Source organism: Lactuca sativa, chromosome 5 (assembly GCF_002870075.4).
Source record: "Lactuca sativa cultivar Salinas chromosome 5, Lsat_Salinas_v11, whole genome shotgun sequence".
NCBI lineage: Eukaryota > Viridiplantae > Streptophyta > Magnoliopsida > Asterales > Asteraceae > Lactuca > Lactuca sativa.
Window position 1 is genome coordinate 277895702 of NC_056627.2, and position 13308 is coordinate 277909009.

Below are 13308 nucleotides of genomic sequence, written 5' to 3' on the forward strand. Positions count from 1 at the left end.
AGAAGTTTATCCATTCCTTTTACCCTTAGAGGGATAAATGCGATATCTGTGGGCCCCTCGATGATTTAGTGATGACACCCTAAGCGCTTGGCCAAGCCTGGACTGATTTCATTTGTTCAATTAGTCAGTTATCATAAATCGGAAATCGGGAAACAACATATAGACAAAGAGAATGATTATAATCGATGTCTCAGTCCATATGATATCTTGTAGAATGGAGGAATATATGATCTCTTATCTAATGGATGCGTCATTGACTAGGTCAAATTTCAACAACAGCTTTTAAGATCTATGATTGCTATTCGGGTTGTGGAGTCGTACTTGCAATAATACTTATTAGACTTATCCTAGTGATAGACTGTTGGATTAGGTATCTAAGCCCATAACTATAATTGGTATGTACTTGACCCGAGAGTAGCATGGTCCATTTGGGTTGCCTTCACCAGAGAGATTTGATAGGATCGACTTTTGAGAAGAGGTTATTTGTGATTTATTAATACATTATAAATTCTAATATATTAATATGAATTCATATTATTTAATTAGTATTGATCAAGAATTAAATTTGAATTGATTTAGTGATCAAAAGAGACTAATTAAATATACGGGGACTGATTAAGTAAATCAATGATTCTTATAGTGTGGGCCAATGATCCATGGTTATTTAAGATGGGCTAAACCAATATGATAGTACATGGATAGTCCATGGAGGTTTAACCCATGGATCCAAAGTAATATGAAGGGTCATGTGAATTAGGGTTTGCATGGATGTAACCCTAGACTTTGCCACACTATAAAAGAAACCCATAGTCACCAAAATCGGCCCCATGCATTCTAAAAAGAGTGATAAATGATTTTGTGTGCTAAGTAGCCTCTATCTCAAGTCCTCCTTTGTTCATGGTCTTTGTAAACCATTTGAGGCATCACATTTGAGGTGCTAAGTTCTTAAAGGCCAAAACTACAAGCTACAACAAAGAGGTAATTCCATAACTCAATTCTTTGTTGTTTATGTCAATTGTATGCTAGTTGTAGGCTTAATGCTTTGGAAACAATATTGCATGTATAATTAGAGAAAACATAGATCCAAAGCATTTAGGGTTGTATGTGCATCATAGGATGTTGTAGTATACAAAACCCAACAATAATAACATATCATCAAATACACATAAAATATACACATATCATAAACATATAAACATTCCTCAGGCCCCACTTGACATAGGACCAAAATCCGAAAGCATACTAACATTCCACGGGCATTTCGAAATCCAAAAACATACAAATACAGACACATGCAAGAATCACAAAGACATCAAGCATACAAACATTCCTTGGGCATCGCCCAACATCATACCGAAATCCGAAAAGCATATAAACATTCATCGGGCACTGCCCGGCATCGGATCGGAATCCGGATACATATAATCATACAAATAGGCCGGCATTGGTGCCTTCGACTCGTTCCTATAGGAGGAAACTCACCTGGCAAAGCTGAATGCAAAATCTCACGGTAAGGAATCTCTAACGGCTGCTCCGACGACTCCCCGAGCTGTCATTACCACAATAACACCTAGTCATAAACTAATAATCCTTCTTAGGGGAAAATGACTATTTTACCCCGGATCTAATTTGGCCCATGCCTAAGGCCCAAAACCATAACATGAAGGCCCAAATCTAGATAACCTTCCCAAACCCACTAGTGGCCCACCAATGACCTAATTTTCTAAATTGGGCCCAACCCCTCTAATGGACCTTACTCTAGACCCAACATAAGATACAGTCCAATGAAAGCCCAAAGGATTATCCACTAAGGCCCATACTAGTAAAGTCCAAGGAAATGACCCAAAGAAGCCCACTGACGTAACGAACGCAGGGCGTTCCCTTGTGGAACGATGGGCGTTCCTCCTCAATTCAGATTGCGGGTCTCAACGGGAATGCAACGCGTTCCTGAGCCTTACGCAGCGTGTTCGCATGTTGGTTCCAAAAAGGCTTATTAAGAACTTAATGCTTAAAGTCATGCTATCCAAACATATATCCAAGCCATCTAGGACCTCTAGAATCATAAAGTCATGGACTTGGTGACTTTGCATGCCCCCAAAGGTCCCAATCTCAAGAAATGGCAATTAAATTCCATAAAAATACCCATAACTTTTGCATGAACCCATTAAGACCTTCAAGATGGCAACTTTTTGTCTTAGTGACGCAAATAGCACCAAGGGTGGCAACCCTACGCCTAGGAACAAATTTAGAACGATAAAGCTCCATTCTTACAACCACAAAGGTCCAAAAACTCAACATAAGATATGTAAGCACTCAAGGATCAAGTTCAAGACTTTATACCTTGAAAAGGTCTGAAATGAAGTAACAATCCCAGATCTACAACTTCTCCTTTGAACCACCACCTTGCTTTGCTTTTCACTTCCTTGGAGAATGGATCCAAAACACCAAAATGTTCTCAAAAGGCCTTCTAAGAACAAGAACACACAAAATATGGATTAGGATTTCGTAGGAGTAGCTTGAGGGTGAGAGGGAGGCTGGACTTTAGGGCATAATGTTTTGTGTATAGGGATCAAACCCTAAACTTAGGGTTTCTCATTCTGCACGTGAACACAACGCATTCCTCCAGGGAACGCCCCACGTTCAGGCTCCACCTCCAAAATCCAGAATTGGCAGAAATAGTCCTTGTTTCCTTCAAACTTGGTAATTACAAGGTCCAAAAGCAATAATTCAACATATAAGGGACCAAAATATAAATATTACCTGGACTGATCGTTACATATTTGTACATTATGTTTTCTTCAAACCCTTTGCAACATCTTGTTCGAAGAGCACCACCCTTTGCAGCATCACGTTCGTCATACAGGTTCCTTCTTTAATATGAAGTTCTTAATTTTTATTATTTGTATTCGATTTCTCATTAGTTTTTATTTGATTGTGATCTTTGAATGCATGAATAATATTGATTATAAATGTTAGTATTAGTTTTTCAATCTTTTACTTTTGTGTTTTTAACCTTGCATTTGATGTCGCACTCTACACATTTGATAAAATGCCCATGGGAAAAGCACAAAGACTTTTGATTAACTGTATGTATGTATGTGTGTCTTACATAATTAATTTTTTCTGAGATTGTTTAGATTGCATGATGGTTGATGATTAAAACTACCATTTACCCTTCAGCGTTTTTAATTATCAATATTATATTGCTATTAGTTTGACATATTTGCCCATAATTCTTGGTTTTAACATATTTTGTTAATATCAATGTACTTTGACTTTAATATATAATGTTTTGAATTGCAATTTCTAAATTTCTTTTGAGTTGTTTATGTGTTCAGTAGATACAAAGTGTATTGTAATTTCTATTTTGTATTTAACATATTTAGTGAATAGCAATATACGTATGTGGTTTTTTTATTTAAAAATCCAAAGCTCTTATTTCAGCATTTTCCCTAATCTGTCTGTCTTTGAAAGGTCATATTGGTCATGGAAAACCCTTTTTGGTCGAACTCAGTGAAAAAAGTTTCGTATTTATGATAGTCAGTCTTGAAAATAACGTAGTTATGAAAAATTATAAAGTAAGATAAAAAAATTATAATATGTTAGGAGATTTGTAAAAAGTACAATTAGTAAGAGCGTTACAGTTATTAGAAAAAAAAATCGTTAACATTTGTAAAATTACAATATGTAAACTAAATCGTCACAATAGTACTGACATGTCATTATTTGATATTTTATGTAATTGAAAGATATATACCAAATTGCATTGATGATATACCAAAATTATTTAAAGTTGCGCCAAGTCTAAAGCAAAGTACTTTTGAACACTAAATAAACAAAAAATAAACATAAAAGCCAGCACTTATATTCATAATCAATTTAAAATAAACCAATCATGATTTAGAAAAGAATTTCCATTGATGATATACAAAAATTATATTCGTATAACATTTAACATTCCAAAAATTATACTCGGTGACTTTATTTGAATAAAGAAAATAGTTGTTAATATTTAATTCAGTGAAAAAACGGTACATTGGTTGTCAATATAGGTTTAAATTAAGTAACTTTATTATGGAAAAAAACGTCTAATTAAAATGTTTATGCATATATAACAATACAATTAAGTAACATTTTTAAATAATTGAAAAACATAGAATAATGATAAGTAGAAAATAGTTAATTCAAAAATACAAAAAAATTATCATGTGGCAAAATGAATGAGAAAAGAATATGTGGCAAAATAATTCTTATTTATTATGATAAATTTTTTTCTATGTTGCTTTATCTTATTTTTTTTATTGTGTTGACTTTTTATAACCTTATATGTAGTTTTTTTTATATGTTTCCAGCTTCTAAAATTTTATATTTTGACGACTTATGTGTTTCCTTTATCAAATTCAAATATTCCAAAATCGGATTTCGATCGAAGTCTACCAATTTAATCATCGTTAATTTCATCTATAATTTCACTTAATTTAAATTTGTATTTTCCGTATATAAATTTTTTTAAAGATCTCAATTTTTTCGCTCCAAAAATATTTCAAGCATTTATTTCTTACGTGTTTTTTTATCAAATTTAAATTTGTATTTTCCTTATATCCATAAAAAAGTTTATTTTGATGACCTACGTGTTTCTTTTATCAAATTTAAATTTTTCAAAATCAAATTCAATCGTAACCTACCAATTTAATCGTCATTGAGTTCATCCATAATTTCACCCAATTTAAATTTGTATTTTCCATATATAAATTTTTTTAATGATCCTGATTTTTTTTCTCCAAAAATACTTCAAGCATTTTTTTTAGATAATGTTGCTCAGTTATAATTATTATTTTCCTCATATAAATTAATAAAACCAACCACTATGCCTATATATATATATATATATATATATATATATATATATATATATATATATATATATATATATATATATATATATATATATATATATATATATATATATATATATATATATCGATTTCATAAGCAACATTAACACTAAACAAAAGTGATTAAAATTTTTTTTATAACATATCAACCTATTTTGTTTTATCTTTATATAGTAACAATAACATTTATAAATTTACACAACAAATATACATATTTCGAATTTTTCATAGTATTATACTTTACAAAATATAATTCCCTCCAAAATAATATTCGTCAGTAATTTCATCCATAATTTCACCCAATCTAAATTTGTATTTTCCTTATATAAAATTTTTTAATGATTCCGATTTTTTCCCCACAAAAATATTTCAAGCATTTATTTCTTAAATAATTTTGCGTCATTATAATTATTTCTTTTCTCATATAAAATAATAAAACTTACCAATATGCCTATACATTTATATTTTAGTTTTACAAGCAACATTAACACTAAAAGAAAGTGATGGATTCAAGTTACGATTCATTTTCTTCAAGAAAAGAAAAACTAAAAGTCTTGTCCCTAATGTTTTACCCATCAATCTTTTGTCAAATTACACTAATGTAATTATCTATGATTTTAAAGGTACTCAAATATGACGAAGAATGTCGTTTAACTAATAAAATAAAAAAAATTGTCTACAAATAAGTCCTTCAACAATTATAAATATTTATCGATTTCAATGCATCTTTTACAAATTTCAAAAATACCAATAGCCATAATTTTTTTAATAATTATTATGCATATATATAGACATTTATATTTTTTTAGGCAAAATTTCGTATATGCCCTTGCTAAACATCTAAATATCGTATTTGCCTTACGTAAATTTTTAATATCGTATTTGTCTTTCTTAATGTTTTTTAATATCATATATACTCAAATCTAATTTTTTATACTTTTTTATTGATTTATAATTCTTTTTTTATAATTGTAAATCATTATAATAAAAAAAAACATTCTAAATGGACAATATTGTCCTTGGTAGTTACTATCTCATATCATGATTGCCCAATGCATCACAAATCACGATTGCAGCCTTCATATCAACATCGTAGGTTCTTCCTGTTGTCGCACACACGCATCAACCATCGCACCAGATTAGAAATTCCCCTGTTGTCTCACACACACACACATCACGCATCACAAAAACCACATTTTTGGCTGCTATGATGATCGATTGGCAGGTGATCATCATGTTTAACCCTTCTGATATCAGTTATCTGATAATTTTATGGTTTTCTTTGTCAATTGAACATTCAGTTTGGGATTACAACTAATGAATAAGTCACATACACATCTGGAATCCCGAATTGTTGATGTCCCTGTATCATTTTCACAATTCCTTTTCCACATATGCTCTTCTTTTAAGCCACTACTTTTAAGCCACGACTCAAAACCATATGGTTAATTTTGGTTATGGATGTTCTAATTTTTCATTTATACGACAGACAACGGGTAATGTTGTAACGTCCGGGTTTCAGGGCTAAGCATTTTTATCAATGTAATAGTCTAGGTCAACTTTTGTAACTCTTTTTGAAGTAATAAAAATGAAATATTTGAGTATTACGTGAATTATGTGTATTAATGTGCTTATAAATTAATTATAAATGTATAATTAATAAAGAATAAAAATAAGCGTCAAAATTAAAGTGTGAGATATTCCCTATATCTCTACATAAAGCTGTAGAATATGTCTCAAGGTTTCCGTACATATAAAGAACGCCAAAATCCGAGTTATAACGAAGAAGTTATGACCAGTCGAAGTTTCGCGACAGAACCAACACGATACCGGGAAGCGTAAATAGTGAATTTACGATAGAGCGAGATTTAGCCTTAGCGATCTAAACGAAAGTCGTAGAATATGTTAAACTAAGAACATCGATAAAAAGAACGCTCAAATCTGACTTCGTATGAAGAAGTTATGATTTTTCGAAGTTTCAGATTAGCAGTGTACAACCCGAAATTCGAATATTAGATCGAGTGATTTTTAGCCGACACGACCTAAACGAGAATCGAATATCTCGTTAAAAGTAGCGTAACGAGAAAAAGATGGACGAAAACAGATGTCGGATGAAGAAGTTATGAGGATTTAACGGACCAATCCTGTCCCGGCCCGTTAATAATATAAAATTTAAAATCGAGTCAAAATTAGCCGACGGAGTCTAAACGAAAGTTGTAGATTACGTTCCCACCTTTGCGTGGACATAAAGAACGTCGAAAACGGAGCTCGTATGTGAAAGTTATGATTTTTAGAAGTTGGAAGGTGAATTTGCGAAGCTGATGCATGGATCGATGACGTGGCAAGATCACAGCCGTCGCTTGCGGCCCACGGTCCTCGCTTCGGATGATGACACCTGCCCTCGCTGTACGCCCTGCGTCCGAAGTCTGTACGCCTCGTGTACCTTCGCTCTTATCCACTCTGAGGTCGTTCCACGTGCGAGCTAGCTGGAAGTCTTATCCGAGGAGTACGCCCAGTGTACCCTCGGTACGCCCAACGTAATGTCCGAACTTCGGCCTATAAAAGCCAGCGAAGGCTGCCGACTTTCTTACACATTTTTCACTTCTCTCTCTAGTTTCTTTCTCTCTCTACAACCCCAAACCACCCCTAAACCCTAGAAAAACCCCCTAGCACCCTAGGGAAGCCCCGAGGCTCCCGGAGTCCTGAGAAAAAGGAGTCTTTCGGTTTCGAAACGCTGCTCCAATTAAGTTCTGGTTTTCGATAAAATCCGCTGTAAGTGTGCTACGCTTACGCAATTTTTAATATAACTTTCAAATAATTATAGGAATGTTATTAGGTCCTTAAAATAATTATTTGGGCTATTATTATGAGTTATATTGAGTGTTATTAACGCTTATATAATAATAATAATAGTCAAACTATTAATTTGCCGCGGTTATCGTTAGACTAAACCCTAGTGGTATCGATACTAGGTTTTATCGAAGGAATATCGTTTTGAGAGTACCGAAGCGTTGTCCGAGTGCTGAGTCACCACCTTTCAGGTGAATGCATAGTTACTTTCAGCTTACACATAGATATGAAGTATTTTATATAAATTACATGCTATGTGTGCATATTATCTGAATACTTGCTATCTATGCTGGATGAACATTGTTATACATGTTTTCAATGATTTAAACTGTATATGTATTTTATATCTACGAAAATGTTGGGGTAAAACATGGGTAGATGTAATAGGTGATGTGTGATAGAATGATGAGAGGCCTCGATGTTGATGTTGTTGATTCTGTCATCAAGCGGAGTATGGATGATGACCACGGACTCTTCTAGACAGTCCAGTGGAACACTAGCAGGCTCGCAACCTGTAGGTGTTTGTGAACGATGTGTTTACCGGTGTACTCCATCCCCTACATGGTTGCCTTTAGGACATTTATTGCTGAGGAATCCCCTTAGCAGTAGTGTCCGTCCCGATGATGATCCTTAGGCTAGGTCCCTTATGATAGGTGTTTAGGGACGTAAAGTGAGGATAACGGGAACGGGTAATCGAGTTATTGTTGATTGATGAAATTAATAAACTTATTTATTGTGGGTTGAAAACCCTATGTGCTCACCAGGCTCCCAAGCCTGACCCACTCAGTTTTATGTATTACAGGTAGAGGCGCTTGAGCATAGATATGATGTTTGGACGAGGGATTACGGATATAGGCCTGTAGATATGAAATAATGTAGTAAGGCTTATATTGTACTGTTTATGCTTTTGATCTGTACGAACATCACATCCCAAGTCTTTTAATGAAATACATTTCTATGGAAATGCTTTTGATAAATCTTTATCATATTTTGTTTTGGGACAAATTCCGCAACACTTTTATTTAAAATGTTACTCTGATTTTTAAACAAAGCATAAACAACCCGGTCTTTTCTGGCCGTGATTTTGGGGATGTCTCAAATGTGGTGCTGGTTTCAAGTTATGATGCATTTTTGGTTTACATGCGTTCTTTTCAAGTTATAAAAAATATTAAATATTTAAAAAGGGGAAAGAAGATGTGAAGGCTTTACTGCCACTACTTCCATATCCAAAACTCAATAGATATATCACGAGACACACCTTCCTTTTGAAACCTATGAAACCATGTTTGAAAATATCGCCATTTCCACTTCATCATCTAGTTACTGTATTTTCTTCAATTCGATATTTTGTCGAGTCTTTTTGTTGTTCTAGAGATGGTTATTGGTAATTTTGTAGGAGGAGAAGATGCGGAAGTAAATAAAGATGGAAAGAAGAAATTCATCACTAAAGAACAAGAACCATAACAGTAAGCAATTCAATTCTTAACCGTTATAGCAAAATTTCATTTACTTATGGTGTCTTAGCAATATGTAGGTATTGGCAAACAGTATGGGAAAGGGAAGGGGAGAATCTAATGATGAACAACATTGAAATTAGAGAGATGGAAATAGGAATAGAGTTGAATCGATTACCTAATGCGTGCGTGATGCGTTTGCATGCGATAATAGAAGCAAATAGGAGCCTGCGATCGAAAGGAAGTATTAACAGGGAAGCTACAACAACATGAGATAGGGATAGGGAAGCTACGATCTTAAAGCTCCTATGAACATGATTGTTGTATTGAAATTTACAAGTGAGGGCAATGTTGTCTATTTAAAATGGGTTTTTAATTATAATGATTTAATATTATAAAAAAAATTATGAATCAATAAAAATTATCAAAAAAAATAGGTTTGGGTATATATGATATTAAAAAACATTAGCAATGACAAATACGATATTATGAATTTTATCCGGACAAATACGATATTTAGATGTTTAGCAAGGATATATACGAAATTCTGCTTTTTTTTTTATACGTTCACGGTATAAACACGGGTTATAATTTAGTTTCATACTTAGGAAAACAAAACACTCACACGATACTAATCTCACATTCAAGATGCAAGGATACTATAAAAGTATAAATTAAAGAAACTCTCTTTCATGTATTGGGAAACGGAAACTATAAGCATATGCCGACATAAAACACGAAAATAGAAACTTCACTTATACCATATATAAAAGCACAAAATCAGAATTAAACAATAGTATGATTTGAACAATATATCAACCGCATGATGTAATCTTCATAACCTCGCCTTCAAATGTTGCGAGATAGAGGAACAGATTACCTTTTGAATTTTAAAACCTTTTTTGAATTTGAGATTAGTATAAATATGCTTTGTATCTAAATAATATTAATATCCATGTACGTACGTATATCCCAAACCTAAATCCCGTAATTAATGTATAGATAGGCAAAGCAAGTCAAGCCATTATGTCAAGATAAACTTCTTCAATTCGTGTGTATAAGAAACCTAATGCTATAAAAACGAGGGATTACAAAGCAAACAGTTTATTCTCATGATATTCTTCCGAAAGAGAAAATGGAAACACATGATATGGTTGAGATAGCTTTGTTTTCAGTTTTTGTTTTTGTAGCAGTGATCCTCTTGTGTGGTGTCTGTTTTTTTCTCTGTAATAGTAATAGTGATGAGAAAACGAAAACCAAAGATCTACCATTTCCGAGGGCTCGTGACCATGAAAACGGTAAAACCAGCACAGACACCACTTTCAACGGAGGAGTGGCTATGGCTATTCTAGCAGGAGCTGCACTTTCCGCAGCTATATCCAACACACATGACGAACATGATGGTGGCTGTGGATGTGGGGGAGATGGTGATGGTGATGGTGGTGGATGTGGTGGCAGTGGATGTGGAGGCGGATGCGGAGGTAGTGGATGTGGGGGTTGTTGATTTTAGAATGGTTATGAATTTGTTTCATATATGTGTTTTTTATTTCTTTCAATTATTGCAGGGAATTAAATGTGAATATAGCAATGATGATATAAAAGATCAAATGTACTATGGTTATTAGTTTCATGAGCGTGCTTTTATGTTTTAATATCTTTAACTAGTATTTTTTTTTAATAAGAGCACATAATTTTTTCTAATAAATGAAAGTTTTTTTCTACTACTTGTTACATTCTCATTTAATTTGCTAAATATCATTTTATGGTTATTTTGAATTAATTTTTTTGTTTCACATGTTATTTTTTAAGTTTTCTATTTTATTAAATTCAACATAATATTTTAATATAATACTTACAATAAACATAGTAATAAATGGATATCAATTTAAATAATAAACTTACATTTTAATTTCAAAATTCTCAAAATTAAAGCTTATTAATTTTTTTATTTATTTAAATTAGTATTTGTTTAAATTTAAAAGATAAAAAAAAAAAAAAAAACATTTCTATTATAATAAATCATTATTTTTCTTATTTTCTTATAAATTCAAAGTTCTCAAATATTTTAACATTTTTAACTTTTTTTTTTTTAAATTAATCCATACATAGGTGTCTGATATACATGAAACAATATAACACAAACACCATGCCTAAAGAAGTGAACATTGTCCCTTTTCAGGTAAAAGTTTTTTAATAGCAACGAAGTTTGGGTATATAAAAATAACAACCATGTCTTGTTAATTTCAAATAACTACGTAGAATCTTCCAACATATATAGCAGACCCTTTTGTACCCAAGATCGAAGATTCCATTTGCATTTACATTCCATAGAAATTCTCCTTATGCAGAAGGGAGTGTAGGAATGAAAGGCTTGGCAAGGGTGTAAGGCTGAGTTGGAGGGGGTAAGTGGCTGAGGTAGAGAGGGTTTTTCACTTTTTCTCTTGCGTAGTTCACCGAAGAAGATGATATGGAAGGGGTGGTGGCCTCGGCAGTCTTGGCACCACTCCCTGAAGCCTTATAGAACAGGAACATCATCCACCAGGGGGCAGGAGGGCAAAGTTCTCCAGAATTCAACAACCCCGACAAATGAAGGGACATCATCTAAAAGTGCAAGAGGACAAAATTGTCCAAAAATTCAACAGGAAGGGCAAACTTGTCCAAAGTAAAAGGCCAAATGAAAGATTACAAGTCCGATTTAAACACCAAAATCACTCGTTTTATAACTCACTGTTTATAATACTCATTTATTACATGGCTTAATATATATATATATATATATATATATATATATATATATATATATATATATATATATATATATATATATATATATATATATATATATATATATAAAGGTCTAAATATTTAAAAACTTTAGATTTATAAAAAAAAATAAGAAAATAATGAATTATTAAAATTGATTTTTTTATCTTCGAAATTTAAATAAATAAACAAAATAAACTAATGAGCTTTAATTTGAGAATTTTGAAATAAGAAGGTAAGTCCATTAATGAAAATGATATTCATTTATTACTACGTTTATTATAATTATTATATTAAAGTATTATGTGGAATTTATTAAAATAGAAAAAAAATGAAATGACATGTGGAAAAGCAATTAGTTCAAAATAACCACAAAATAACATTTGGCAAATTGAATGAATATGACATGTGGCAAAAAAACCCTTCTTTTATTAATTTACTAGTTTATAACCCGTGAGAACCACAGTTATAAAAGTAATTAAGTTTTTATATTAAAAAATCAAATTTATTAATCAAGTATTTTAAATAAATTATTACTTAAGAAATATTTTTTTAGTTATATAAAGGGAATTATAATCAATGATTTAAATAAATATGTGAAATTATATCAGCTTATAATCTTTACTAATTTTATTTTATTTTTCAATCTAATGTTATTAATTTAATATAATCAAAGTGAGAAAATTAAAATTTTGAAATTTAAAATGAGGAATCAATTATTAATTTAATGTAATTAGAGTGGAAATTTAAAATTTGAAATTTGAAATGGATAATTAATATATTGGCAAGTGACATGATAGGTGATATATAACATTAATGAGGAATCCTAATTGAATGACATTTGTCAATAGGATATTAAACTTATTCTTTTATTAGAATAGGGATTAGAATATATATTCTTCTCCACCATTTCATTGTAAATCTTAGGGTTAATGTCATTCAAACCAAACTTTATTAGTTTTTTTATGTTATAGGTCACTAAACTTGTAAATGACCTTTTAAGTTTTAATTAGAGTAAATTATACGAATATTCCCTCGGCAGTCTTGACACCAAATTTTATTTGTTTTTGTTATGCGTTTGGTCTCTGTCTTATCTAAAAAGACTATTTTGCCCTTGATTTTTTGATTTATTTAAATAAATACACCCCCAATCCCACCCCCTCACCTTACCTCACATACATCACCATTTTTCTTTATTTAAATAATAATCTTTTTAGGTAAGATATTGACAAAATGTGTAACAAAAACAAATAGTATGGACCAAACACGTAACAAAAACAAACAATAGGGATCTTCCGAGTTAAAAAATAAATTATGGACCAAACGCGCAAGTTATCACAAACCAT

General features: G+C 31.7%; 1 protein-coding gene and 2 long non-coding RNA genes across 3 annotated transcripts; 2 read left to right on the forward strand and 1 right to left on the reverse strand.

Moving 5' to 3' along the window:
• Positions 1-598: 598 nt before the first annotated feature.
• On the reverse strand, positions 599-4806 carry LOC111904488 (uncharacterized). Its single transcript, XR_002854559.3, has 3 exons — positions 2761-4806; positions 2341-2467; positions 599-1549 (listed from the first exon to the last, which is right to left on the reverse strand). It is a non-coding gene; the product is annotated as an uncharacterized LOC111904488 (long non-coding RNA).
• Positions 4807-8948: 4142 nt separating this feature from the next.
• On the forward strand, positions 8949-9581 carry LOC111904487 (uncharacterized). Its single transcript, XR_002854557.3, has 2 exons — positions 8949-9211; positions 9280-9581. It is a non-coding gene; the product is annotated as an uncharacterized LOC111904487 (long non-coding RNA).
• Positions 9582-10334: 753 nt separating this feature from the next.
• Positions 10335-10772, forward strand: LOC111904497 (uncharacterized). The gene is made up of 2 exons (XM_023900252.1): positions 10335-10680; positions 10765-10772. Exons 1-2 carry the CDS (start codon positions 10335-10337, stop codon positions 10770-10772), a joined length of 354 nt encoding a protein of 117 aa, XP_023756020.1.
• Positions 10773-13308: the final 2536 nt, after the last annotated feature.

Bases quoted from the DNA above. Each gene is read 5' to 3' on its own strand.
- LOC111904497 (XM_023900252.1), top strand. From the start codon at position 10,335: ATGGAAACACATGATATGGTTGAGATAGCTTTGTTTTCAGTTTTTGTT.